The 26,344-nt window shown below is 36.0% G+C and overlaps 1 protein-coding gene across 4 annotated transcripts in view; it reads right to left on the bottom strand.

Moving 5' to 3' along the window:
* The window catches only part of NBEA (neurobeachin), a gene marked incomplete at both ends in the record, with an annotated part of 550,746 nt that overhangs the window by 261,165 nt on the left and 263,237 nt on the right, over window positions 1-26,344 (bottom strand). For all 4 annotated transcript variants that reach the window (XM_084277996.1, XM_084277994.1, XM_084277997.1 and 1 more), the window contains 2 exons: window positions 3,646-3,710; window positions 16,395-16,456. In XM_084277996.1, coding sequence (XP_084134122.1) covers window positions 3,646-3,710; window positions 16,395-16,456 — 127 coding nt within the window. The remainder of the gene's footprint in view (window positions 1-3,645; window positions 3,711-16,394; window positions 16,457-26,344) is intronic.

The following is a 26,344-nucleotide window of genomic DNA, read 5'->3' as shown; positions in this document are numbered from 1 at the left end:
AAATGGACAATGCTATACTTACAGGTCTGCCACCTTTCCATATCTTTCCACATCCACACCTTTCCACCGCTCCACATCTGGCTCCCATGGTATCCTATCAGTTTCCTGAATAAGCTAAAAATGCACTTATGAAGCCTGAACGCTGCTGCTCTCCATCCACATCTTGAATGACACTATTTCAAGGTAACTACAACCAAAGATGCCATTAATGACTACATTCAAGGAGGTGGCTTGAAAGATGGTGGGTGATGGACAAGCAAGAAACGCTATAGAGGAGCCACTTATCTCATCAAACTCAGTCTAGATGAGCAAATCTATGTCAAAACACAGAGCTTAGAGAGAGCTTACATGCACTTAAATATGATTCTGGGTGATGTGGGTGATGCGGAGATGGCGTTGTGCTTGTGGCTCCCCCACTGAAGGTTGGCTGAATCACCTTGTTGCACCTCTAGAGGATGTTAGGTTGGTTAAAGATCCCCATGAGAGCTAGGTTTTGCAAGGCAGAGACCTCCTCAAATTGTTTAAAGGACGCTTCTTCCTTTCCATCCCTGGTCTGTAACTAACTCTCACTATGACGTTACTCTTACTGGACTGTCCTCTTATCCTGTCCTGCAATTTATCAACCAGACTGTTATCCATCCCACTGAAGAGTTCCACACATCTGAGCTGCTCTCTCACAGAGAAGGCAACACTCCTTCCTTGCTTTCTCTGCCTATCATCTTTCCCAAGGAACTTGTATCTGCCCATTGCAGCGCTTCCGTCGTGTAGTGCAGGCTGCCCCTCCAAATCTCATTCATTCCAGTGATGTCACAGTTCTGTGATTGTATGTGGAGTAATTTTTACTGCTAGTTTCCCAAGCTATATGCATATTTACTTGAGGTGAATGCTTCTGTCTTATCTCTTGTTCTTGTCACCCTGCACCCTTTTCTTTTGACCTCATCAATCACCACCACACTTAAATGTGGGATGTAATCCCTCTCCCACATCATTCCTAAAGAAATCTTTTCATGTTTCCTTTTACAGCCAACATTTCAGATCCATCCAGCTCTTAAATTAATAAGCCTACTTATGGGTATACCCTAATGTAAATCTGAAATCCTAATTAAGCTGCTATCAGTGAATGTCTTGACATATGTGATGCCCTCAACATCAAGTATTCATAGCATGAGACTGAAAAGAAGAATAAAATAAGAAGAATAACCAGGATATCTTTAAATGTTTCATTTATATTATAAAGAGTGTTATTCTACACTTCTAAATTAAATATCTCTGCATATGTTTTCTTTGAAAGTATTAATTTAAACCTGTAGTCAGATACTCTTGCCATACTAAAAACTGTTATAACAGGTCCTATGTTAGAAAGCTGTATCAAACTATTAGTAGGATGAATTCTAAAAATATGCCTCATTCAGGTGTTCCTAATAAAATATTATCTAAGACAAGAAAAAAAAACAATTAACTGATTTAAAATAAAAATGCCATTTATTCAAGGGACAGAAATATAGATGTTATATTTATTTAGCTAAAACTAAACTATTTTGTTTCAGAACAGTTCAAATAAAGTAAAAGATCTGAAAGGCACTCAAATCACTTCAAGCAGAAGCGACAAAAGCAACGTATTCAGAGAATCATCTTATATCCATGAATTAAAACAGATAGACATCTAGATGAAGATATTAAAAGCTATAATCCTCTGCACTAGATACAAACCTTTTCCTTCATGCTCAAAACAAAAAAGCTTTCTCAAAACTGTTGATTTATTACCCAGGTCTCTCAAAATCTTACCCAGAAAGTCCTTCAAAATAGTCTTAGTCTTCATTTTGCTTTTAATAATTTAAAATTCAATCATTATTGCACAGCGATTATATGCAATTTTACATCCCATTAACCCTGCTTTGTTTTAATTATAAAGATCCTTTGTTAGATTCCTTTAAATGATCCAGTTTATAATTTCAGGTTATCCTAGGGAGCACTTTAATTCAGCAGCACATTCATCAACTGTTTATGTCTTGTTAATTGTTGACAACTGCACAATTGCATTCTCTAGCTATGATTGATGAATTGCATTCACAAGTTTAGCTATTAAGCAGAATAAATATTTATAACAATTTCTAGTTAAAGGATTGTTATCTTTATACCCAAAAGAGTAAATTATAAACAAATGGTCTGATTGAAAAGAAGACCATTCTAGTAACGCACACACACTTGTTCTAAAATACCTTTCTGGCAAAAGTAGATGGAGGAACATGTGTCCAAGGGCAGTTTGATTAGACATTCCTTTGATTGGATGGATTTAACCAACAGTTCTCACATACTACTGTGTTTTGAAAAGCTACTGTTAGAGGGGACTAGAGGACCCACTGATACCTGACCAATAAAAATATGCAGAAGAGACACTTGATCAATAGCAAGCATGCAATATCTGAACAATAGTCTGGTTGTGAAAATAAAAAATAAGTAAGATACATAAAATATATAAAGCGTTATTATCCAACAATGTAAACTTACTATAATTATTCAGTTCATTATCATGTAATATGTATTACATGACCCACTCAGGTGAGGCCTATGATGCTGTAAACTCATATTGCCACTTCATAGTAAGAAGAATTTCCAATGAAAGGACTATGTTTCCACCACTATATTGTGTTGTAACTTCAGTGTGCTCAGAGAATCTAAGATAATTTACACCAGCCAAAAACTGGTCAATAGGCTGCATGCTACTTTTTCCCAGACACTCATATATCCATACTCTGATGTTTTCTAAACTTCACTTTAAATGAATGCATGATTTAACCAGCAAAATATTAGCTAGACAAAAAATACCTTATAATAAAGACAAGATTTGATGGTAATGACATACCATTGTTGAAAAAGGAACCACACATAAAATGACAACATCTCTTCATTAGGCATACTGCTTCTTTTTCAGCTGCACATATCAAGACATCTAGATTGAAGTGGATTTAATGTACTGGCCTATACGAGTCACACACATTACATAAGTGGCTCCATTTGTCTTTGGCCTTCCACTACCAGGAAGGCCAAAGAGTCCCCCTTTGCATCCCAGCTTTCTGGCTGGAAGTACTGAAAACATTACACAGAGTAGAAGGTAGATAGAGGACCAAAATTACTTCAGGAATGGTAATAAAGTATCTTAACAAATTGCAAAAGCAAGGCAGCTCTTATAAACATAATGTCCTGTGTGTTTTACAGGCCTCAAATTGGACCAGGAATTCTAGATAAAATAATTCCTCATGAAATGACAGTATACAGAAGTGCATCTGTACAGTGAATGCTGTGCTCCTAAAACAGATGGAGCAGCAGATGGGTTTACAGATTGGGCTCCCTGGACTGTCTGGGTAAAACAGCCATGCTGCTCTGGAAAATGGTGGCTCGATTCTCAAATAAACCCAAACCTACATGCAGTTCATGGAAACTCTTTCTTCTTCCATCAGTAAACAAAATTTTCAGAATTTAAACATTTCAAGATTCAATATTTACTACATAAAGTATCTATACAATAAATCTCTTAATTGAAGTGGCCTTTGCACAATCCTTTTGGAACAGATGGTGAGGAAGCATTATCACCCAATGGAATAAATGCGAAATGACTACTTGTTCAAAAGCTTTAAAATCAATTACCTTCCTTCATTGATGAGCTCAATAAATGCAAGTCCTGCATTCTTCTGAATAGAATTTTGCCATTCCTAAGAAGATAAAATATAACATGATCAAAACCCAAGGATTTTAAATCACACAACCTGAAGCTGATCCTGATGACTTCCTAAAGAGTTTGAATTTAGGCTGAGCTTCCAATATAATACTTTTTTTAACTACCTGATAATTTAAAAGCTGTAATTCATTCTGATTTTCAAATAAATTTTAGGTGGTCATGTATTTTGTTTCACCTTTAAGATTTAGTTTCCTCGTCTACAGAATACAAAACCATGTCTTACTTCTCCAATTCATACAGTTGCCCAATGAACATATTAAATGCAACAAAGCCCTGCACCAATAGTTTCCTCACTTTGCTTCACTGTTAAACCTTGGACAATTTATCACATAGGGCAGGCAATAATTTGTATAATCCATCCCCAAATTCAATCTTTCTTCCCCATTATAAATGAAAACAAAACCAGTTGCTAAAAACAAGCTAAGGTTTTAAAACTCTGTTGCTATTAACATGGATTTCCAAGATAAACCTTTGCAACTGATTTAAATCACCTAATAGATATTAAAAGATAGCAACTTTTATGTCATATACTACTAAGTTAAAAAGAAACATTTCAATGCATCACAAACAGCTTTTTGCCATACAAGCTACTGCTTCTATCACACCAACAGACTTTCAATACTTGAGATGAAAAATAAATGGTCGATATCTCTCTAGCATGAAAGATAATAATTCCTTAAAACTTTTATTTAAGAGTAATAAACATTTACTTTTCATACAGAAAAAAATCAAAATACATTAGCTACAGTTCAGAGGGAAACTTTCTAGTCTGAGACTTCATTTTATAAACAACAATGAGTATAGAAAGTTACAGACCTATTCCGCTTTATGCTTCATTTTTTTCCAGGACTAAAAAAGAAACCAGGCAGAAATTCCCAATGTTTTTTTTTTCCTGATATGGGCAAAAATCCATAGCTTTGCACAGGTAAAGAAATTTTCCTAACGATGGTGAAAACTACTCAAGGTACTTCTTACTGATCTTGTGAAAATTCACAGATTGGACAAAGTCATGCACCTTAAATAAACCCCAACAATAATAATCTTGTGGTTATGATCTGTTTTATAAGCAGCTACTAAAATACCCAAATAATGAACATACTTGTATTTCTGATTAGGGAACATGGAACATCAGTCCTCGAGCCTCTAGCTTGTGGGCTAGAAAATCATTGTCACAGCTCCTTTCATAGCATGGATACTTGGTTATTGGCAGCTAAGTGCTTGAATGACAACATTTCATCTCAGGTGGATTTGGTATAGTTCATACCCTGAATCTTCTGGGCCTTTAAACAAGAGCTGGGGGGCTGTTCTGTGTCTTAAAAATGCTGATGCTAATTACATAGAATCATGGAATCATAGAATCATAGAATCATAGGGGTTGGAATGGACCTCGAGAGATCATCGGGTCCAACCCCCCTGCCAAAGCAGCTCCCTAGGACATAATGCTGAAGTAATGAAAGACTTTGTCAGAATCATGTACCAAAGAACTTCTATACAAGAAGAAAGAGTTGATCTTTCTTTCCTTGGGTCTCCTTCTTGACAGGGCTGGAGTGGGGGATTACTATTACTGCCAAAGTAGGGTGTAGAAGACTTGGAGATAGAAGCACATTTCAAGACTAACACAGGATTCAAGAATCACAATTATCACTTCTTTGTAGTACAAACTGAATGAGGATATCAAATTTAACTTTTAACTTTACTGAATGTTGAATAACCAAACGGTTTTAGATATTCAGTTTAATTTCTGTTGAGTATGGCTAAGTTCCAAATATTTTATATTATGCAAAAGTCCATTGAAGACATCAAAAATGTACTAATTTTTTAAGGATAGTGGCAATTGCCACGCCCCTGCCCTCACCTAACTTGTCCTCCCCCTCCTCTATTCTATCAGTACTTGAAAAGCATGGCTTCATCCAGAAAGCATCAGCAGATATTTGCTGAGAAAACATTCAGAGTGCATCCTGTTATGAATCTGTCCATGCAGAGCAGGACAGGAGACGAATAGAACTGGGATGAGAGTAAAAGACTAAAAATTATCAATAATGAACCATAAAACAGCACAGATATTGCTTGAAATATAGTTGTGGGTTTGTTTTTTTTTAAATTTTGAATCATGTCCTACATTAAGAAATCTTTTACTTTTGAGTGTATATTCTTAGTCTTACTTATTTAAAATTCTCCAATTCCCAGTACACTTTAAAAAAGTAAGTAAGAAAAAAAAGGGCCAAACAGTATTAACACATTTAGCAACATGTAAAACTGGTACCAGAAAATTTGGACATGTGAAAAAATAATAGTGAAGGAGCAAAAAAAAGGAATAAGTAGGCTTGGCATGCTAAAAAAATTTTTTGGTTTAGATAATTCTTTCCAAATCAACAACTGCTTACAACAATTTAAAAATTGATATTCATGATTATTAGAATTGAAAAAATATTGTGATAATATTAAAAATTAATAACAAATCTCACAGAATATCTTTCATTTTAAAAAAGAATAGTCATTCTTAGAGTTTTCTTAATTAACATGAGCGGTCTCATCCTTTCCACTTTCTGCAAGGAAGTCTAAAATTGTATCATAAATTACAAGTTTCTCAGCAAACTGCAGTTGCAGAATGGGCAGATACCTGGTGTAGTAATCATCCCACAATTCTCCCTCTACTACAGCTGCCACTGTTTCTCTTGTATCCTCTTTGGAATTCTCTCTTCTCCATGCCTTAAACTAATATGAGTATTTTTTTTCCTTATAACATTGTAGTAGCATTGGCTGGAGTAGGGTTATTTTTTCTCATAGTAGCCAGACTGGGGCTGGTTTGGATTTGTGCTGATAGTTCAGAGATGGCTTTGTTACTGATAAGCAGTGCTTATCCAGAAAATCAAAGCCTTTTTTGGCTCCTGTCAGTGAGCAGATTGGGTGTATACAAAAAGTTGTGAGGAGACATAGCTAGGATAGCTGATCCCAGCTTGAATATCCAAAGGGATATTCCATATAAGATGACATCATGCTCAGCCTATAAAATAGGGGGAAAGTTGGCCAGGAAGCCATTGCTCAGGGACTGACTGGACAGCATTTGGTTTTTGGTGAGCAACTGTTTTTCATTTGAATCACTTGTCTTTCTTGGGTTTTATTACTCTCTTTGTTAGTTTCCTTTTCATTACAATTATTATTGTTATTTTATTTCAATTATTAAATCGTTCTTATCTCAACCCACAAGTTTTCTTACTTTTACCTTTCCAATTCTCTTCTCCCCCATCCTGCTGGGTGGGGAGTGAGCGAGTGGCTGTGTGGTGTTTAGTTGCCAACTGGGCTTAAACCACAACAGTCATACTGAATATTTATTGAGTTTTTCAGTTGAAAATATTAATAATTCAGTTGATACCTCAATTCTTTAACTACTGTACTTTAATCATAACTTCTTGAGACAGATGAAACTTAATTATATTGACTCTCTTCTTTCTGGACCCCTGAATATGTTTGGAGAAAAGTCTTGTACAGCACTGAACAGGTGCTACTTTTTATCAGGAGAAGAGGAAATTTTATAAAAAAGTGTTTGCAATTCACAATACACATGTAATTTAGCTTGGGTTTGAACTCTGTGTTGTGAAGTTACTGTCTACAATCACCAATAAATTGCTTTACTTCATTTAAGAGGAAAGTTTCAAAGGAAATGTTGCAAGATTGAAGGAAATGTTTCTTTATGGCAGAAAACCATGGCCATTAAAAATAGGTAAACCCAGAAAAAAATACTAATTTCAAGATAAAGCCTCATAAATTTTTGAGCCATTTATTTATACATTTTTTAGTTCATACAGGTTTTAAGATCATAGACTGTCCCTACCATTCCTAGAAGAATTTATCTGAAGATACTAGAGTCTTAAAACATTTTATTATTGTTTGGAATGAGAATCAGATCTAGGAATTGCAACTATACTCCCTTTATCCTCACACTCACATGTGTAGTACTGATAGAAGATAAATAAAATGTAGTTTTGGTCTACTCTTTCAAATAAATTTGGGATTAATTTTAGGATTTTGTGATAGGCCATCCATTTTAAAAGCAACTTTCCCACAATAAGGAAGTTGCAGAATGACTGACGACATCCTCCTGGAAGGGAAATCTGCAAGTATTAGAATACATTTGGCTTCTGGTCAAATCACAGAAAGGAAAAGAATGTGAAACTTTCACAACCCTATTTATGTGAAAATGACTTCAACAATGCAGCAAAAGCAACAGTAAGTTTTAGATTTCACTTTCACAGGACTAAAGCCTTAGTTTTCCTTTATTTTCTTGATTTGAAGTACTATCTTAATTTTTTGCTTTCTTGGAAACTCACAGAGCCATTGCCCTTCTGATCACCTGCTGTAACTGCCCAATTTATCTTGGAAATGAAGTCAAACATTGGCAGAGGAACAATTCATTGGTATCTTAGAAGAAAGCAGAAAAGGAATTCCAGTTGCAAAAAGCATTTACATTATCCAAGCAACACTAGCCACATTTATATGGATGATACAATATTAACTTCCATCATCTTGTAGAAATTCAGCATATCTTATAATACAAACAGAAGATATATCTTTAGAAGATACATACATCTCCACAACTTCTACAGATTACTTCTTGATTGGTAAAATAGTTCTTCATTTAAGAGACAATAAAATTTTCATTAACAATGTGTGTTGCTGTGTATGGCTATTAATCCTAAAAGCCAGACCACTTATTATTTAACTAAATGATGTTAGAGGTGGATAACTCATTTAAAGTCTTCCAAAAGTCACCATTAAAGAGAAAACTTACTAATGCACAAAGAACTACTCCTTATATTGTCTCCATTATATATATATAGTGAAACCCCTCAAAACTGTGATATATTTATTAATGAGGATTGTCTCCAATAATGAGTTTCACACCCTTTCTCAGCCCTTTAAGAAATACCAGCTGACTCTTTCTGACTTTTTATGTGTTTTCCTTTGATCTAAGATCCTTCTCAGTTGTAGGCAACTCAATAGAGAAGTCAGGATAAGACACCTTGCCACACAACACAATATGGGGAAAGTAATTCTCATGGCTTTCTGACCCTGCCTGTTTTATCATGAATCTAGAAAGAGGTTCAGATCAGCATCTCACTCATATGTAATACATGTATTCTGACATCTTTTGACAAAAATACTCTGACAAGGACAGGCAAGAGAAAGAACCAGAAATTCCATGATGACTCTGTTGAAAGTAAGATATTGAAGAGGAGATCCTTCTTATTACTAAAGGCAAAATACAGAAGTAGATGTCTGAGTGTACAGGGATCTGGAAGGACATCTCACAGACTAATAAAGTAAAATTGTCCAACAAGTAGGAAAGAATACACTGATGGTTTCCATTTGAAAGACAGATGATCAGAAGCAGATGGCCAAAAGATGAAGACTGAGATTTGGGTGGAAGACATTCCACACATGGACAAGGAATTAATGCAAGAAAAGTTCTCTGACACCACTTTGGTAGAAAAAAAGATAATGCAAAATGATCATATTTTGGAAAACTTCCAGAATTCTGTATGGCAAGTGAGAAACACTGGGGGAAAACAAAAAAACCTCAACAAAAGCAACCACACCCCCCAACAAGCCACTTTATTTCTAGACAAAAAAAAAAAAAAGGAAAAACTTTTCTACTTCCTTTGGAGATGGTACCAGAGTTCATTTCTGGTTTTGGAAATTACACTAAGAATGCTTAATCACCTATTTGTGTACAGGCCATGCTCTGGATTGTGAAGAGTCTCAAATCAACATTGGAACATAAGTAAATGTTTCAGCTATACAATATTTGATAATGGATAAGGACACAGTAAAAACGTTGTTTCTCTATTGCTGGACTTGTATGTAGTCCAAACAGGATGAGAATAGTAAAGTCTTTGCTTCAGCTACAAAGACACTATTTACTGAACTTAAATTTGAGCCTGTGGTAAAAAGGGAAGTTACAAAGCCTCAATGTGCAGCTACATGGCTAATATTTTCATACACCTTTCTAGTGCCCATCAAATTTTAATTCAGACTCCTGCAGTGACTTGATATGTAGCATTGTCTTCTCTTAGTTGCACTGGTACAAATACAAAGACAGTGGATAATCCAACAGGACAAATGGGAAAACATGGCCAAAGTTAAAACATTCCACTTGTTTCAGGATTAGGAAAGATTTAAAAAAATTACACCTCCATAAGAATTTGCAGAACCAACCTTAATTTCACCACTGAAGTTTTATCAGACTTAATTTCCTAAGTAGATTAAGTCCTAGATTCATTGTTCTTCAGACTTAAGAGAAGCAGTCATTATTTAACTTGTCTTCAGCCTTCCTACCACAGTTGGTGTCAAAAAGACAAATAGCAAACACTTCTGTTAATGTGCTACTATCACAGTTACTCTGAATAAGCTATCACTTATCAAATAGAAATCAAGGAGTATGAGAACTCTAGGAATACCTTTGGAGGGAAGAAATAAGGACCAAGCAGCATAATTAAAGTTGAATCTAATACTGGTAACGAGACTAAATAAATAGATACGAAATTATTACAAATAAATCTATAATGACAATGGAAATGCTTCTAATATTGCATAAAATTAAAATATAATAGACATACAAATAGTGCAGTACAGAAATAAAGCTCACTGCCTTAAGATGGAACCTGGTAAGATACCTGTGAAGATGGTGCTTGATAAGAAGGTACTGTACAGCAGAGCTGGAGAATTCCTACTTAAACTTTTCTGGAAAGCTTTGAATACAGTATGTTTAGCATGAAGAAGCATGGAATATGTTTCTATTGTATGACTCCCACATTTCAGGGCTGCTTCTGGTCAGCTGCAGTGACCAGAAAAGGATTTAATTTTCTGCTTGGTTTCTGTGTTGGGCAGCTGCCAGTTTCCAAAGCCCACGAGCTATCCCGTACTTGGAGGCAGAATGCACATTTCAATGTTCTAGTGTGTACTGAAATTTCTCTAGTGCCTGGTCTTCCTATATTCTCAGAGATAAACCTATCATCAAATGTCCTCAATGAGAATCTCCTTGGAATTCCTGCTGACAATGCACATGCCTTGAGGGTTGGGTGGTTGTTTTTCCACCTCTCCTTGGAGTGGTATTAATTTCTTGATAGTGCTTCCAATTTTTTCTTGCCACTTAGGACAACAGGCAATGCACTCATTTGCTTTCCCCCTCTCCCACCTTCTTCCCCATTCTGGTGCTTTATCCTTCTGATTGCTGTAGCATAGATACAGCACTACACGACTGCTGTGCTTTCCAGGTATCAAACTGCTGGAAAGTGGTTTGTGGACTCTGCTGCATTGGTGCAGACCCTTCACACATCTTTTTTGATTAAGTACGTTCTGAATGGCTGCTGGATTCAGCCCAAGCAGCCTCTAAGTTTCCAGGTTAACAGAGAAGACAATGTGGACAGACACAACTCATTTATGAGGCTCACACTGTTAACCAAACGCTTGAGAGAATCATAGAATCACAGAATTGTAGGGGTTGGAAGGGACCTGGAGGGACCATCAGGTCCAACCCCCCTGCCAAAGCAGCTCCCCAGCTCATATTGCACAGACAGGCGTCCAGACGGGGCTGGAATCTCTCCAGAGATGGAGACTCCACCACCTCCCTGGGCAGCCTGTCCCAGGGCTCTGGCACCCTCACTGGGGAAAAGTTCTTCCCCATGTTGCTGTGGAACTGCCTGTGCTCCAACTTGCAGCCACTGCCCCTTGTCCTGTCTCCACAGACACTGAAAAGGGGCTGCCCATTCCCCCTGCATCCCCTGCTTCAGATAATTATAAACTTTAATTAGGTCCCCCCTTAGTCTTCTCTTCTCAAGGCTGAACAGTCCCAGCTCACTCAGCCTTTCCTCACAGGGGAGATGCTCCAGGCCCTTCATCATCTTTGTAGCCTCCTCTGGACTCTCTCCAGAAGGTCCCTGTCTTTTTTATCCCAGGGAGCCCAGAAATGGACACAACACTCCAGGTGGAGCCTGACCAGGGCAGAGTAGATGGGGAGGATCCCCTCCTGTGACCTGCTGGCCACACTCCTCCTGATGCCCCCCAGGATCCCATTGTCTCTCTCAGCCCCCAGGGCACACTGCTGGCTCATGGCCAACCTGTCATCACCCAGGACCCCCAGGTCCTTCTCCACAGAGCTCTTCTCCAGCAGCTCATCCCCCAGCCTGTCCTGATTCCAGCAGTTATTCCTTCCCAGGTGCCAGACTCTCCACTTGCTTTTGTTGAACTTCATCCTGCTTAGCTGCAGCTCAGTTCACCCATTTAGCTACGTGCTGGAGTTTGTGGAGTTATGGATATACTCTTGGTGTAGCTGGCTTTATTTAAAGGACTTAAAGTTCCATAATTTTTCATAAAAGTAATCCATTTATGGAACCTACTTAGAACTTAATTCTGAGGGACCGTGAGAATGTGCTAACAGGTTTTAACTGACAGTTTAAAGTCAGGGTTCCTTAGTTATGTATTTGCTTTTCCTCACTCCTCATACAGTTTTTCTAATAAAGCCTCTTTATAATGGTTAGCAGCTACAAGAACACTTTTTCCTCAACATAGTGATTCAGAAGCAGATAATTTTTATTTTAGTTTTTGTATTTATTTGAAGACTCCTGAACTACAGTCTTGATTAAACTTCAAACATGGGGGGGAGGGGAAATCAACAGAATGATTGATGCACTGAAAACTACAAAATCCTGAAATTTGTTGGGTACTCTACATGCATTCTACAGTCAGAAATGCCATAGCATTTTTTTTCTCAAAGTAATCATTTATTCACTATAATAGTTATATTTTTAAACAGGTCAAGTAGCAAGATGTCTTAAATCCTAAGACACTATTTTCTGTTTAAGAAAATAAATTTCCCCTGTTAATAGATAAGATACAGAAAAATACAAGTGGCATGAGATAAAACTCCTTTGGGATAACATCATTCAGTTTCTGCAGAAGCTGTATCCTCAAAGAGAAAAAAAATTGCAAAAGATCTGGAAGTAATTAGAAACTATTGTAGTGTTTTGACTAGAGGAAAAAAAAATAAAGAAAGAAGAAAAAGAAAAATGTAAATCTGATGTAAGAAGGAACGACACTGCAAATATTAATGTTGGGGTTTTTTTAATTGTATGGTTTATTGAGGAAATCTGCCACTCCAACAGTAATACTGGTGTGACATGCTCAACTAGGCTGAGGGAACAAAGACCAGCTAATCAAGCACAGATCTTGTCAAACACAACACATCTTCATCCCATTTCTGTTAAAACTGACTAAATTCAAATGAAAATATCTGTTTTGGGAAAAGTGGAAAACATTATATGTTTATTATCAATTATCTAGAAAAAATATATTTCAAGTACTTGGTTGCATACTTTTGGTTTATATGAGAAATAAGGAACATAAACTCTTCAAAATTAACCTAAATTTTAAGCTAGTGAAGAAGGTGATACTAGAAAAAAATGAAATGGGTACAGGGAAGCAAGTTACAGTACAAGGGATACAAAAAGGAGAACTTTTTGCTCTTCCCCAACCCCACAAATGATGCATTATCCCAACAGGAGTTCCTTTAAAATTTAAAATGTAGTTTTTGTAGAAACTCTGAATTCCTTTGGGGCAAAGGCTTGATTGCAAAACCCTCAGAGTCTAAAAGGCTGCCCATATGAACTGAATTATCCATGACATGTACCTTCAGACATTCGTAATGTGATATTTCATGTAAATTTAGACCATACCTTGGACGTGAGCTGCTGGCAATGTTGATTTTATTCAGGAGCTCAGATAAGGAAAAAAAATCTGACATCCTTGCTAATCTGTAGTCGTTAACATGGAATTTCCAACATAAAGAGCATAAAAGCATCTAATTTGCTGTAGCAAATGAAAGGAAAACAAACTTTGCATTTCCCTTTCCTTTTCAATGTCTAAAGTTACTCTGTTCTGTGCAAACAAAATTGTACTTTTCAAAGGGGTTTTTTTTTAATATCATCATCTATCTTTTGAGTGACACATTGCAAACTTCCCCAGATAATCTGTAAAATGTCATTCAGTTTGAATATGAAGGATTTATGCAAGTTAGGAAGAAAAGTGCTAGTTACATTAAGATTACTAAAAAACTGCAGTATTTGATATATTCTTCCCTGTTCACATTGCTCAATTTATCATATGGAAAAGCTCAGGTAGCACTGTCTCTTTTTTAATAGAGATGAGTTAATGTAATTTTCTGGGGACATCATCTCCTAATGTCCTAGTTCTGAGTTCTGTTACCTATAGGCTGGATTATGATATTTGTCTGTCTGCCTTTCTAGCCATCTGATGTATTAGTATTTTTATAAAGTTTACCTTGTGGGTTTTTTGAAAAATGTTTTAAAATGTCAGTAGAAAAGAAAAAATAAATAAGAAATTTCCTGCAGATGAACAGAACTACACACCTGATTGTTTAGTACACCTATGGGATTTAATACACTGTTCTGTGGAGGTGCAATTTACAGATTCAGTGCTTTTGGAGTCAGGAAGGTGAAGGGAGGAGAATGCAATTTGCACCACTACAGCCCCCTGTTGACCAATTCCTATAGAAACATTTAACATCACCACCAACAGACATTAGAGCATTGGCTTCTGAAGTACTTGGTAATAAGCAGACATCAGGACACAAAATTGTCCTGATTTAGAAGACAAGGAAACATCCCTGAAGTATCAGATGGGATATTAAAACTAAGAGTTTGCAAAGTACTGGGTAGATGGAAAATAGCTTTCCCAAGCAAACACTGAAGAAAATGAGCAGTTATTCAAAAGTTCAGAATTACAGACTCCTCACATTATTTCAGGTGTAAAATACTCTTATTTTTAAAAAATAAATACAAAGTAATAGCAATAAAAATAACAAATTGATTTAGCTGCCTTTGTAACATAGCTTTACTGGGACAGCTAAAGAAAAAGCATTGCAGAAAGAGCTTAAATTTCTCTCTCTTCCTTTCAATCAATATTTGAGGCAAAGTTTCATCTCTAGGGCCCTTAATGGCAGGAATTCCTGGAGCCAGCAAATGAGTAATGTTAAACCTATGATTAGATGATGAGGCCATCAAAGACACTAGACCCTAATGCTACATTCCACTTTATTCCTGAGAACTGCAGTAAAACCAAAGGCTAGGGAAGAAAGGACTGTAAGTTAGTCCTTCCCTCAAGAAAACATTTCAAAAGCTGCTAAATATATATATAAAAATATATAAAATATATATAAATATATATATATTTTAAAAATGTTGCATGACATGGAGTTCTAAATCCTTAATGGATCTTTTGGAATTTTCCTGGAACCCAGGACTTCACCATTAGGTAACAAATTTTTCAAGTGCCCTGCTGGAGAAGGTTTGAAGTTCAAACCCCACTGAGGATTCCTGCCAGGGATGTATTTTTCTTTTACTTTTCCTTAACCAATATCCACCCTGGCTAAAAGAGGAAGCAAAAAAAAGAAGAGTAATAAAAAAGGAAAACAAGACTTAATGGTTTCCTTATGACACAAGCTTGAAGAAACCCAACCTACAGACTGGCAAACAGCAGGTAAGTTGGAACCCCCTTCCCCAAAATCAGTTGCAAATGTTAATTATTTTCAGATAGATTCCTCAAAAGTATCTTAATTTCAATTATCCATGGAAACGAATTTATTTGCAGTACATTTTTGGTGCCTGTTCTCCGCATGCAGCAGTGGATGCTCAAGGAAAGCTACAAACAAGTAATTTTCCTTGGTAATAATGTAACAAGCTGGGTATTTTATATACTAACTTGCTTTAAGTTTTACTGGTATGAATCTGTGGGCAACTTCGTAAAGGAAACACTATTAATAAGTCGTTGGAGAAGTGTATCAAGTTGTGAAGTTATTTGGATCTGTCAGGCCATCCTATTTTTCTGATATTTTAGAAAATGAGCAGAAGTATAAAAGGTTTGCTGATAACTCATTACTGGCAGCACAAAGTAAAAGGCTACATATAGGAATTTAGCCATTAATATTTCTGTCAAAGCAAATGAAAATGGAGATGTAAACAATCCAAACAACATGAGGAATCATTTTAATTTTGAATATTGTACTTGTGAAAGCAAATTAAAAATGTTAATTGATTCGGAGTTCTGAGAAACCCATTACTGCTATGCTAACACCCCAATAATTAACCGTGGCATTGTTAAAACAGAAATATTTGGCTTCTGTCAGTTCTTGGGCACTACCTAAGCCATGTTCCTCTGCTTTTTAAAACTGACAGTGACATAAAATATCCAAGAAGTTATGTCATACATACCTAAAGTAATAAAGTCACCACAAAGTCAGGTTTTAAAAAAAATATTACTTCAAAGACAGATTTCAACATAAAATGATGATAACAGTATCCTGTTGATGTATTCTAAGTAAGGACTTGCTTGAAAGAGACTTTACACACAGAAAATGTGCTTATTGTACATCCACACGCTTTTACAAAACAAAGGCATATATACAATTTATAGCCTGGGAATATAGAGAAACTATGGAATGTCTGGGAAAAAAAATCTACAATTTATATGCTACCAGCAGAGATTAATTTTTACTATCTCATTCTGAAATGGAAGAGAGAAACAAAGAACAAGATACAATCCTATGCAAAGAAACTAAAGCAATTAAAATCAGAGAACATCTTACCTGTGAACAAAGCAGCATGACAAGTTCCACCACTGAAGTACTCGACTTCATACAAACCAGACCTGCAATAAATAGTCAGGAATGAATTTAAAAGATTGGTGATATTCAGTTATTATAGCTCCATGGTTAGAGAAATTCCATAAAATGTCTGTAATGTGCATTTTTTAATCACTCAAATTCACTGAAACAAGTTTCAAGCACAGTTATTTGAGAAATTTCAGATTCAAACACACCTAAATGTTCAGAAAGCATCAAAAAATCACCTGGAATAATCTAACCAGGCTCGTTACAGAATGTTTTTTAATTCAGTCTTTTTGGCATTTAGCTTAGTTCAATATTTAGGTAAATAAATGCCTATCTACATCATTCAAAGCAATTTAATATATGATAAAAGAAAATTACCTTTGAATAATAAATCATGTAAATTCTTAAGAATAAACTGATGAGATTTTAACAGAGGATAAAGCTTCTGCTTAGAAATTATTTTAATTTGTATCTGGTAATTGATTTTCCTGTTACTGAAAGCATAAGTATTAATGACAGAGGCACTAATGTGAAATCTTATTTTTATTAAAATTATAATGCATAATTTGTAGGCCATGTTTCCCAAAACAAACCCTCAGTGTAATCATTACGCATTGCTTTGTACTTAATAATCAGTGCCTGATAACACTGCCACTATTGTAAATACTTATTTGCAGCTTTGGAGATGCCAATTTACTTGCTGAGCGAAGGATATCACATTTAATATTTAAAAGATGCACTGCAAAGAGACAAGGAGGAGGTGACACTCCTACTGTTAATTTTATATATGGTTGCTACTGTTATCTAGGCTCATACAGACACTGATGTGATGGTTTCTGCTTGGAGACACTTTGGTTGCGTGTTATAAAAATGATAAATTCACAAGTGCAACGTTTACAGCTTGAGGATTAAATAGGAAGGTGAAAAAGCAAACTGATGTGCTTTTAGTAGGTTCCTACAAACAGCGATTAGAGACAAAAGCACTCCTACACCATGGCACGTGTATTTATTGCGGGTGGTGGATAAATACCCTTTTGTGCCCGTTTTGCTAACAACCCCATCCTTATTGTACAGTAACACAGAACAAGCTGTAAGAAGCCACTAGGATTCCATTCTATCAGATATATGGGCAGACAGTTAACTAATGAAATAAGAGGCAGATGTGCAAAGCTCATTTAGGGAGACAATTGCAGTAATTGATCAGCTATTCTCATGCTCAAGTGCTAGAGAATCAGAAAGATTAATGGGATACTTATCACCTGCAGGCTACCTCCACTGTTTGAAAGCTGACAAAGAAAATCCAAACAGAAGACTGAACTCTGCTCTAAGCATTGGCTTAACCATATGAAATATTTTTATCAGGTGTATTAAAACATGATAGAGTCAAAATAGAACCATATTCCCATGCTACTGTCTTCTAAATTTGTACCTGTCATTATCTTCTGATTTTACATCAAAAGAACAAATGTCTCCATCATAAATAGTTATGAAAAATAAATCAGTGGAGTTATAAAACAGATTTATGCATCAGCATTACTTTCTTTATATCTTCACCACGTTTCCAAAAAGAATAGAAAACTCAGTGCAAAATACACATTTTAAAGAGAAGCACATAATGAATCTTTCCTGACACAGTCTATTAAATTAGAAGGTTTTAACTTTCAAAGACAGTTATACTTATGCCACCTGTATAACCTCAAGTGACATAGATTCATAGAATCTCCTGAGTTGGAAGGGACCCATAAGGATCATTGAATCCGACTCCTGGCTCCACACAGGGCCAGCCAAGTCAGAGCATGGGACTGAAATAAAGTTTGGTGCATGGATGAAAGTGAACATGCCTGAAATGTCACAGAGCTATGATTAAGTATCCACGATTATCATCCAGATAACAATGATGACCTAACCTTAATGATAGAAATGCTGTATACATAATACAACAGGGGTCTCTGCTTGAAGGATGGGATAATTACCTTAGTGCAACCATTTTTGTTTACAGTAATAAACATTTTTATGTACTACTTAAAAGCCTGATGATTCCATGTGCTTGAGCAAAATGATCATCTGAGCTAAAACTGATGTCTTTTTCCTATTTGTATGGACATCACTTACTAAGTTTTTGTATATCACCCCTAACCAACTGCAAGCTTAGATGTAGCATTCTAGTATTGGAAAGGAGAATTGAAGTGATTTTGGTGAAATTACGAGTAAGAAAGAGGAGGATACAGAATTTACATCTGGCTAGCACATCAGCACACCCATTAGTTATAATCAGCTCTGTAATTACCTGCTGATGAAACAACCACTGATATTAACCATTAGCAGCTCTCATAACTAGTAGCATGCAAAACTTGAGATTCTCAGAAACAAATAACTGAGAAACTGCAGCACTTTTCACATGTGAAAATACAGAGGGAAGTAGGAAAGCCTTGTAACAGAAGTGCCAGGTGCCAAACATGGATAGAAGAGAGAGCTCAGTCTACAGCAGAAATTAATTAATAAACAAACCCAGGAGTAGCCATAACAGAAACTGGGGAATCCCAGGAAATAGAAACTGAAATACTTTCTCTTCACCTTTAGGTATTTATATTATATATTTCTTGAAATAAAACAGAATATGGAAGCACAAAACATTCATAGCAGGGCCACCATTTCACATTATAAGTTTCTTGCTTATCAGCCTCCTACTCCCACTTCAGGGATGCCTTCCACTCAAATCATACGAGGGAAAGTGTGTGTATTCCATTATATACTCCATTTCCTCCTTCCTAGCTGCCAAGGGCTCTATTTTTGTGTCCCTTGTGCTCCTTCCCATTTTTGCTTATTCCTGATTAAGCAGGAAAGATTTCAAATAAATAAACTTTTTCTTCCCCCCCTCCCCCCCGTTACGCAAATCACAATTAATCTTCAGAGTTTATTGTTTGAACTGTTGTGGAGTCAATAGGAGAGGACGATAAAACAGACCAGACCTAATGGAGGACAAATCCATTTCTGCCTATTAGGAAAAACTGCCAGAATGTGAGCTCTGCTATAGCCAAAAGCTGAGAAGTTAAGGGAGAATCATGACCCCAGTCCTGCTGAACTTATCCTGCATGGACCAGAAAAAGAATCATTTTCACAATTGTTTGGTTTTTAAATTTGTCTGATCCTCTGTTCTAGGAAGTACAGCTCGTGTGAACTGCCTCTCACTTGCTACAGCCACTAAAATAATATCCTTCAGCAGACAGTTTGTCTCCTATCACACCAAAAAACCTGAGGAGGAGGAAAATGTTCTGCTCCCATTTTACAGTCAGAAGACACAAACTGGTTGAGGTATTGAGGTATCTTCACCAAATCAAAAATGGATCAGAATAAAGACCAATTTCTTAAGTGACAAATGCACAAAACCCTGCTTTTATTCTTCCTTTTTACCCTTTTGCAGGATTTGACAGAGATTTTTAGAGTGTGCAGGATTTTATTAGTTGTAACACAATGAAAACCAAAAATGACCACAAGCTTTGAACTACTGGCTCCTCTGACTGAGAGGAGCACACGTATCTATTTTCAGCACTCTTCCCTTCCTCTTCCCCTTAACTCCAATGAGAAAAAGTATCTGCAGTTCAAACTAAAACTGTTGCCTGCATTCTTCAGCTGCAGATAAGTTCTTCCTATACCATCTGTATCAAATGCCATTAAGGAAGCTAATGTAATTACTAAAATACAAGTGGATATTTCCTGCATACAGCAAGGTTAAAAAGGTCACTCTTTAACTGAATGGAGTACGTGCTCTTTATATTTGCTGTTCTTAGTACTTTTCTTCGTGGTCTATTCTTAGTCTATTAAATATAGCCATCAAAATTCAGCAATTTGATGGCAACAATGACCACATATATGGATGCAAAAACTGGGAGCATCAAGTGCGTGACCTTAGCTAATCTGCAATAAATGATGTATGCCTGGCTATTATCTTGAAATGCTCTGGTTTACTTGACTTCTTTTTCAGTGTTCTTCTGTTGGCCCAAAGATATGCTAATTGTTTCTTTTCACTACGACTTATTAATGTCTAAAAAAAGGTTCATTTCAACTATACTATTTTAGTCATGCCTGTGGCATTAATGAAGTCATGGGTTCAAAACCCCGAAATCACCATGCTGAACTAGTCAGTGTGAATTTCTATTTTGAAGAAATATAATGTAGGCTGATAAAATCAATTTTTTCTAAAAAAAAAAAAAATCCTTATGAAATAAGATCATGGTTTTGAACTTCTTTTTATTATTATTAATACAATGTGTGTATGATTCTAACTGAATACCACTGCAATTTCATCTGGTCTTTATCAAGGTTTCCCTGCATTTTCTTTCAATGATTTTACTCTGTGTCAACTTAAACCCTTATTGGAACTGGAATCAATTGTAATATTAGGAAAAACAAAAGTTAAATGTTTTTATACCTTATGTTCAACTTTAAAAAACAATGCAATTAACCCTACTTTAGAGCCTGCAGAAATCTTTCACTAAATTAGAGCTTCTACTTATCTCAAAGTCTCAGGTATGGATAAATAAAAAGTTTGAAAAAGTTTAATCCATTTAACCCAGTTCACAGAGAAAGCTTGGCCTTTATTACTCCTGTATAGCATATAATTGAAACTACAGGAGCTTTGTACAGAAAAAAAACCTGCTAATGATAAAATAAAGACATGCTGTTATATGCATTATTTTATTAACAATTGAAAAATGCGTAAAATATACATAGAAATGAGCATAAATTCCTAAAACCAGCAAAAAAGACCCCGACCCCAAAACAATGAGAAAATACTAGAATTCTCCTTTTTTACTTCTATTTTTTTGCAAGGACACCTATTTTCTATTTCCTACTTCTAGACTCTCCCAGGTACTTGAAACAAAAATGTCCTGATTCAAAATATTCGCTATAATCGCTGCTAACTACTGTGGTATCTATTCCCACTGACTTCTGTGCCAAAGAGACAGGTTAGGAATTTTCCACTGGCAATTATCACTCACAAATTGTGTCCATTTTTTGATAGACTATTCCTTTATACTCCATTCAACATATGTCAGGAAAGGCACACTAAAGTTTCAAGGACGGTTCGTGCTGGTGACAGAAACTGGAGCACGGTTTGGCTGCGACAGGAGTAGGAGAAAAGTGATGGTGATATTTTGATTGGCAATGCAAGTCTTCCAGCAAGTTTATTTGCTCTTGCAAAACATCTTTCTTCTGCCAGCAAAATCTTAATGGCAAATGTTTCTTGAAATATTTTGCTAAATCCAGCTTAGAATCAAAGAAATGAATGTAGGATTTCCTTTCTGAAAGTTAATTAAAATTGCTTGGATAGTTTAAATCTGTATTATTCCCTCTCTGCCAAATATTGTCATACAGAGAAACATAGATTCAAATTGATGGGTTTAATTATCAAGCTGCTGATGAGTTCACTACAGAACTGTACAGAGATAGTATGGCAAGAAAATTAAAAATAGGTAAAAAGTTTGAAACTAAATTGTATGTAAAACTATGGACTGAAATGACAGATGTTCTTAGTCCAAGCAAAAAAATTATTAGGAAAAAACCCTCAAAACCAAGATGTGTATTAAACAGAATGTAATGTTTTGCAAAATTACACTGAAAATTGGTTTTAGAACCATACATATGTCAGAGATTTGGTAGACATTTAAATTACTCTAATGGTCTTAATTCACGAAAAGCAAAGACTGGCAAATATTCAGAATTGCAGAAAATCTGCAGAGGGAAATCACAGTCATGTTGCAAAATAATTACAGCTCCACTTATACTGGATCAAAGGAAACACTATCCCCAAGAACGTATACTCACTAAAATAACAAAGTCAGAGTTACGGATTTAACAATTCCCTTCAGCAGCCTTGACTGGCAGAACACAACATTACCACCAACTCTAGGGACCAGGAAGGATGGCTGTATTAGTACTCCACACCGTCCTTTGTATGGGTAGATCTCCTTTACAGAGCCAAAGAGTGACAGAGGGGAAAAAAAATGATGAATGTGAATTTGATTCAGTGCTTTTGGAGTTGATAAAGACAGTTCTAAGATTTTTCTGTTACGGTGGAAGACACTGCACTGCATCTTTTCTTTATATCTGGTACCTGAAAAATCTAGGAAGAGTTAACATCCAGGGTACCAAATTAAATACCTTTAAAATTTTAACAGAAATCTTTAGAACTCAGATTTAAGATAAAACCTCAAATAAACACTGATAGGCCAAAAGAAAATTTAGATTTTAATCTGTTGAAACCCAACTCAAATGGTTGGCATCTTTAGTCACATTTCTAAGATAAATCAGATCTTAATGCTAGGATAATATTTGAAGGAATAAGAATGCCACCTAACAGTTTCTTGAATTATTTTACTCTTCACTACTGCAGTTACTAAAAAGGAATCTAAATGAGGACTATAAAATATCCAGATGGAATCACAGAATGGCAAAAACCCTTGAGAGCATACCCACAGAGAGGGAATTTATTACAATGTATACATGATTTACTTTTTAAAATTACAGACTTTTGTACTGTGATCCCATGAGCTAGAATGGTATTGACAAAACTGGTGCTGGTGCCACATTACTCTGAAGAGTCTGGCATGTATGGAATTGTTGTCAATTTTCCATTTGTCTTAATGGGATGTACAAGTTCTCACTCATCTAATGAGAAGGACATTACTTCATCTATAAAATAAAATCCACTACCACTGTTAACTTTAATACCTCACTGCAGATTTTCAAAACTGATCCAGTTTTTCATTTAGCACCTGTGGGATTTTTTTCCTTGAGCAACAGTCCACTGGGATTTAGTCACTATATGTCTGTCTGTCTGTCTGTCAAATGTATGTCTGTCACTATATAGTCTGTATCTCTTTGCATGAATCTCTTTTCAAATATCTATTGTGACACAGTGAACTAATGTTCTTATCTAATTTTGTCTTATCTAATTGCTATACCAGGACAGGTCTAAAATGGATAGAAATCTATCATGTAGCAATTGAAAAATTGTTCTAATTAAAATTAATAACACAAAATTATTATTTTCATACTAAAGAATACAACACATTAATGATAAAAAATAGTTCTGTCTTAAATTTAAATGAAACATTTTTTTTAAAACATGATGATGCTTACTACATGCTAGAATTTAATTTGGAAACAAAAGGTGTTTCTCCTCTGAAGTCCCCTTCTAGACAATGGGTCAAAGCAGCTAAACCAGGGATTACACTCCACTGCAGCTGATCAAATCAAAACACCACCAATCTTGAAAAGGTTAAAAAAATGGAACTATTTGTTTGCTGTTGATGTCCACTTCAGTTCCAGGTAGACATCAATAATTTATAAATATTGTATTTTGGTGGAAGCCAAGAAGAGCTAAAAAATAAACTACATTTAGACAGAGGTTCTGGAATATCCAAACCTCTTATTTATACAGAAAGAATATTAATGAGAACCTGATTTCCCCTCGTATCCTATGATATAGCTGAAAGTTGTGCCAGTTGCTGCTGCCCTGGATATTTTATTTCAATGGATAAAGTAAGAAAAAAAAAATGAGTGGAAAAATGAGGGTATTTTTAAAACAACAAACCAGTAAAAAGTAATGATATTTTCTCAAGAAACCACTCCTTTCCTCATCAAGTTGTTGTTTTTATGATTAAATTTGTAGAAAAATTACCACATGAAAACAACCAATGCCAGAGAAGTTTCTGCATGTTCATTACATTTAGGAAAAAACCCCCAACTATTCTGAGATGTTATGTTCTACTGGTCCCTTACAATATTCTTATCTAATGAAGAAGCATCTACCCCTCCTTTTGCTTTTTTTTTCCTTAGTCCTTCACCTCTCCCCAAATCTGTGTCACAGGAAAAACATTTCAGAAGAGTTACCTCAACAGTGAATTATTTTCACAGCAGTATACAATTAGAAATGAGAACATTAATTTCACTCACTAACAAAAGCAAATATTTATGCTTTCTTTTAATCTCCAGAACCTTTTACAATTCTTTCTAAAGCTGTCAAAAGTGACATCCTGGGCAATACATATAATAAGTATCATCTCAAATGACAGTCTCTAGAAAACCATGCTTTCCTTGGAAAAGCAACAAAAGGAAGATAATGAAAATGCATTACTCAAATTTTATTTTTTCCTTAGGTATGAGGTTTTCTTTTTCTCCTGAAATTCATAAACTTTTTCTTTAGCTTCAGTCTATAACTGCCCTATTTATTGTTCTTATTTATTCTTTTTTTGTTTCTCTCCTCTTTTTTTTTTTCAAGCATAGGAAATGCCTTTTGGCAACATAGGAATAGTTTCTTTCTTTATACTATTTTCTAGTTCTTTGTTACATTCTTTCCTATTATTAGGGGGAATATTACCATCATGGCATGACACAACTGAAATGTGTGTATGGTGAATGGCAAAAAAGGAAGGAGAGAAAAGGATAGGCTGCACAGCACTAAACCCTCTTGCTCTTTCCTGGTGCTCTGGGCTTCCTTATATTAACTTCTTCTCTTTGGCAACACTGGGACCACACTGAGTGAGCAGTGAGTGAACTGGTGCAGCTACAAATAGGAAATATAACAAAACCTCACTCTGTCCAGTTCTGGGCTCCCTGGGATAAAAAGGACAGGGATCTCCTGGAGAGAGTCCAAAGAAGGGCTACAAAGATTATTAAGGGCCTGGAGCATCTCCCCTGTGAGGAAAGGCTGAGTGAGCTGGGACTGTTCAGCCTGGAGAAAAGAAGACTAAGGGGGGACCTAATTGAAGTATATAATTATCTGAAGCAGGGGATGCAGGGGGAATGGGCAGCCCCTTTTCAGTGTCTGTGGGGACAGGACAAGGGGCAATGGCTGCAAGTTGGAGCACAGGGAGTTCCACACCAACATGGGGAAGAACTTTTCCCCAGTGAGGGTGCCAGAGCCCTGGGACAGGCTGCCCAGGGAGGTGGTGGAGTCTCCATCTCTGGAGAGATTCCAGCCCCGTCTGGACGCCTGTCTGTGCAATATGAGCTGGGGAGCTGCTTTGGCAGGGGGGTTGGGCCCCATGAGCTCTCCAGGTCCCTTCCAACCCCTACAATTCTGTGATAACATATATGATCTCTAGGCATCTATTTTATGATAACTCAGGCAGCTTCCTAAATTTCTAAGGCCAAGATGACAATTGTTTTAACCACATGTGATCTCCTGAGTAGCATAACCCATCAACTATTTTTTGTATGTAGATGAGCAAACTGTTGGTGAACTAATATTTTGTTCAGATGGTAATTATTTTATGAGAACTTGATCATAAGGAAAGAAAATAAATCTCCGTTTCCATGGTGAACTTTGCTGACCTCAGTTGGCAGCCATCAGATCCTGCTCCTATCCTGACCTATTGACAAATGGTAATCATTCTAAAACAATGTCTTTCAAAAGACAGAACCATACCATGCTCATGGATCTCTTAAAATAACTTGTATTTCTTGTGTTTCAGTTTTCTTTATTTACTTGACAGTAACATTGTTATGGGGTCTCCCTAGACCTGCTTTGACATCACTTTGCCATCTTAATTTGACATATCACAACTGTCTCTGTTGTCTGACAAGTTCTTTCAGCATGAAGGTTTCCCACTGCAAGAAAATCTCCACAGACAACATCACTATTAGGAGAAAAAGATTGGAATATAAAATTCCATATAGGAACAGAAAAAACAAGGCATGATATAAGACAATATATGTTTACCAGATTTGGCTTTTTGGAGGGGAGGTAAATGTCATCATAAAGTTATACTGATCACAGTAAAGATACATTCTCTTAATCCTTGCAAAAATAATCCCAGGGCTGAAGGGAGTCTGTTAGCATCTAGATAAATCAAGCTTGATGGTTCACTGATGTTCATGCTATTGTTAACTTTATTTTTTTTCCTATCAAAACCAAAGGG

The sequence above is a fragment of the Gallinula chloropus genome (genome assembly GCF_964237585.1).
Source record: "Gallinula chloropus genome assembly, chromosome: 1".
Classification (NCBI taxonomy): domain Eukaryota; kingdom Metazoa; phylum Chordata; class Aves; order Gruiformes; family Rallidae; genus Gallinula; species Gallinula chloropus.
The sequence above is the reverse complement of the archived record's forward strand: the minus strand, read 5'-3'. Positions and strand labels throughout refer to the sequence as shown.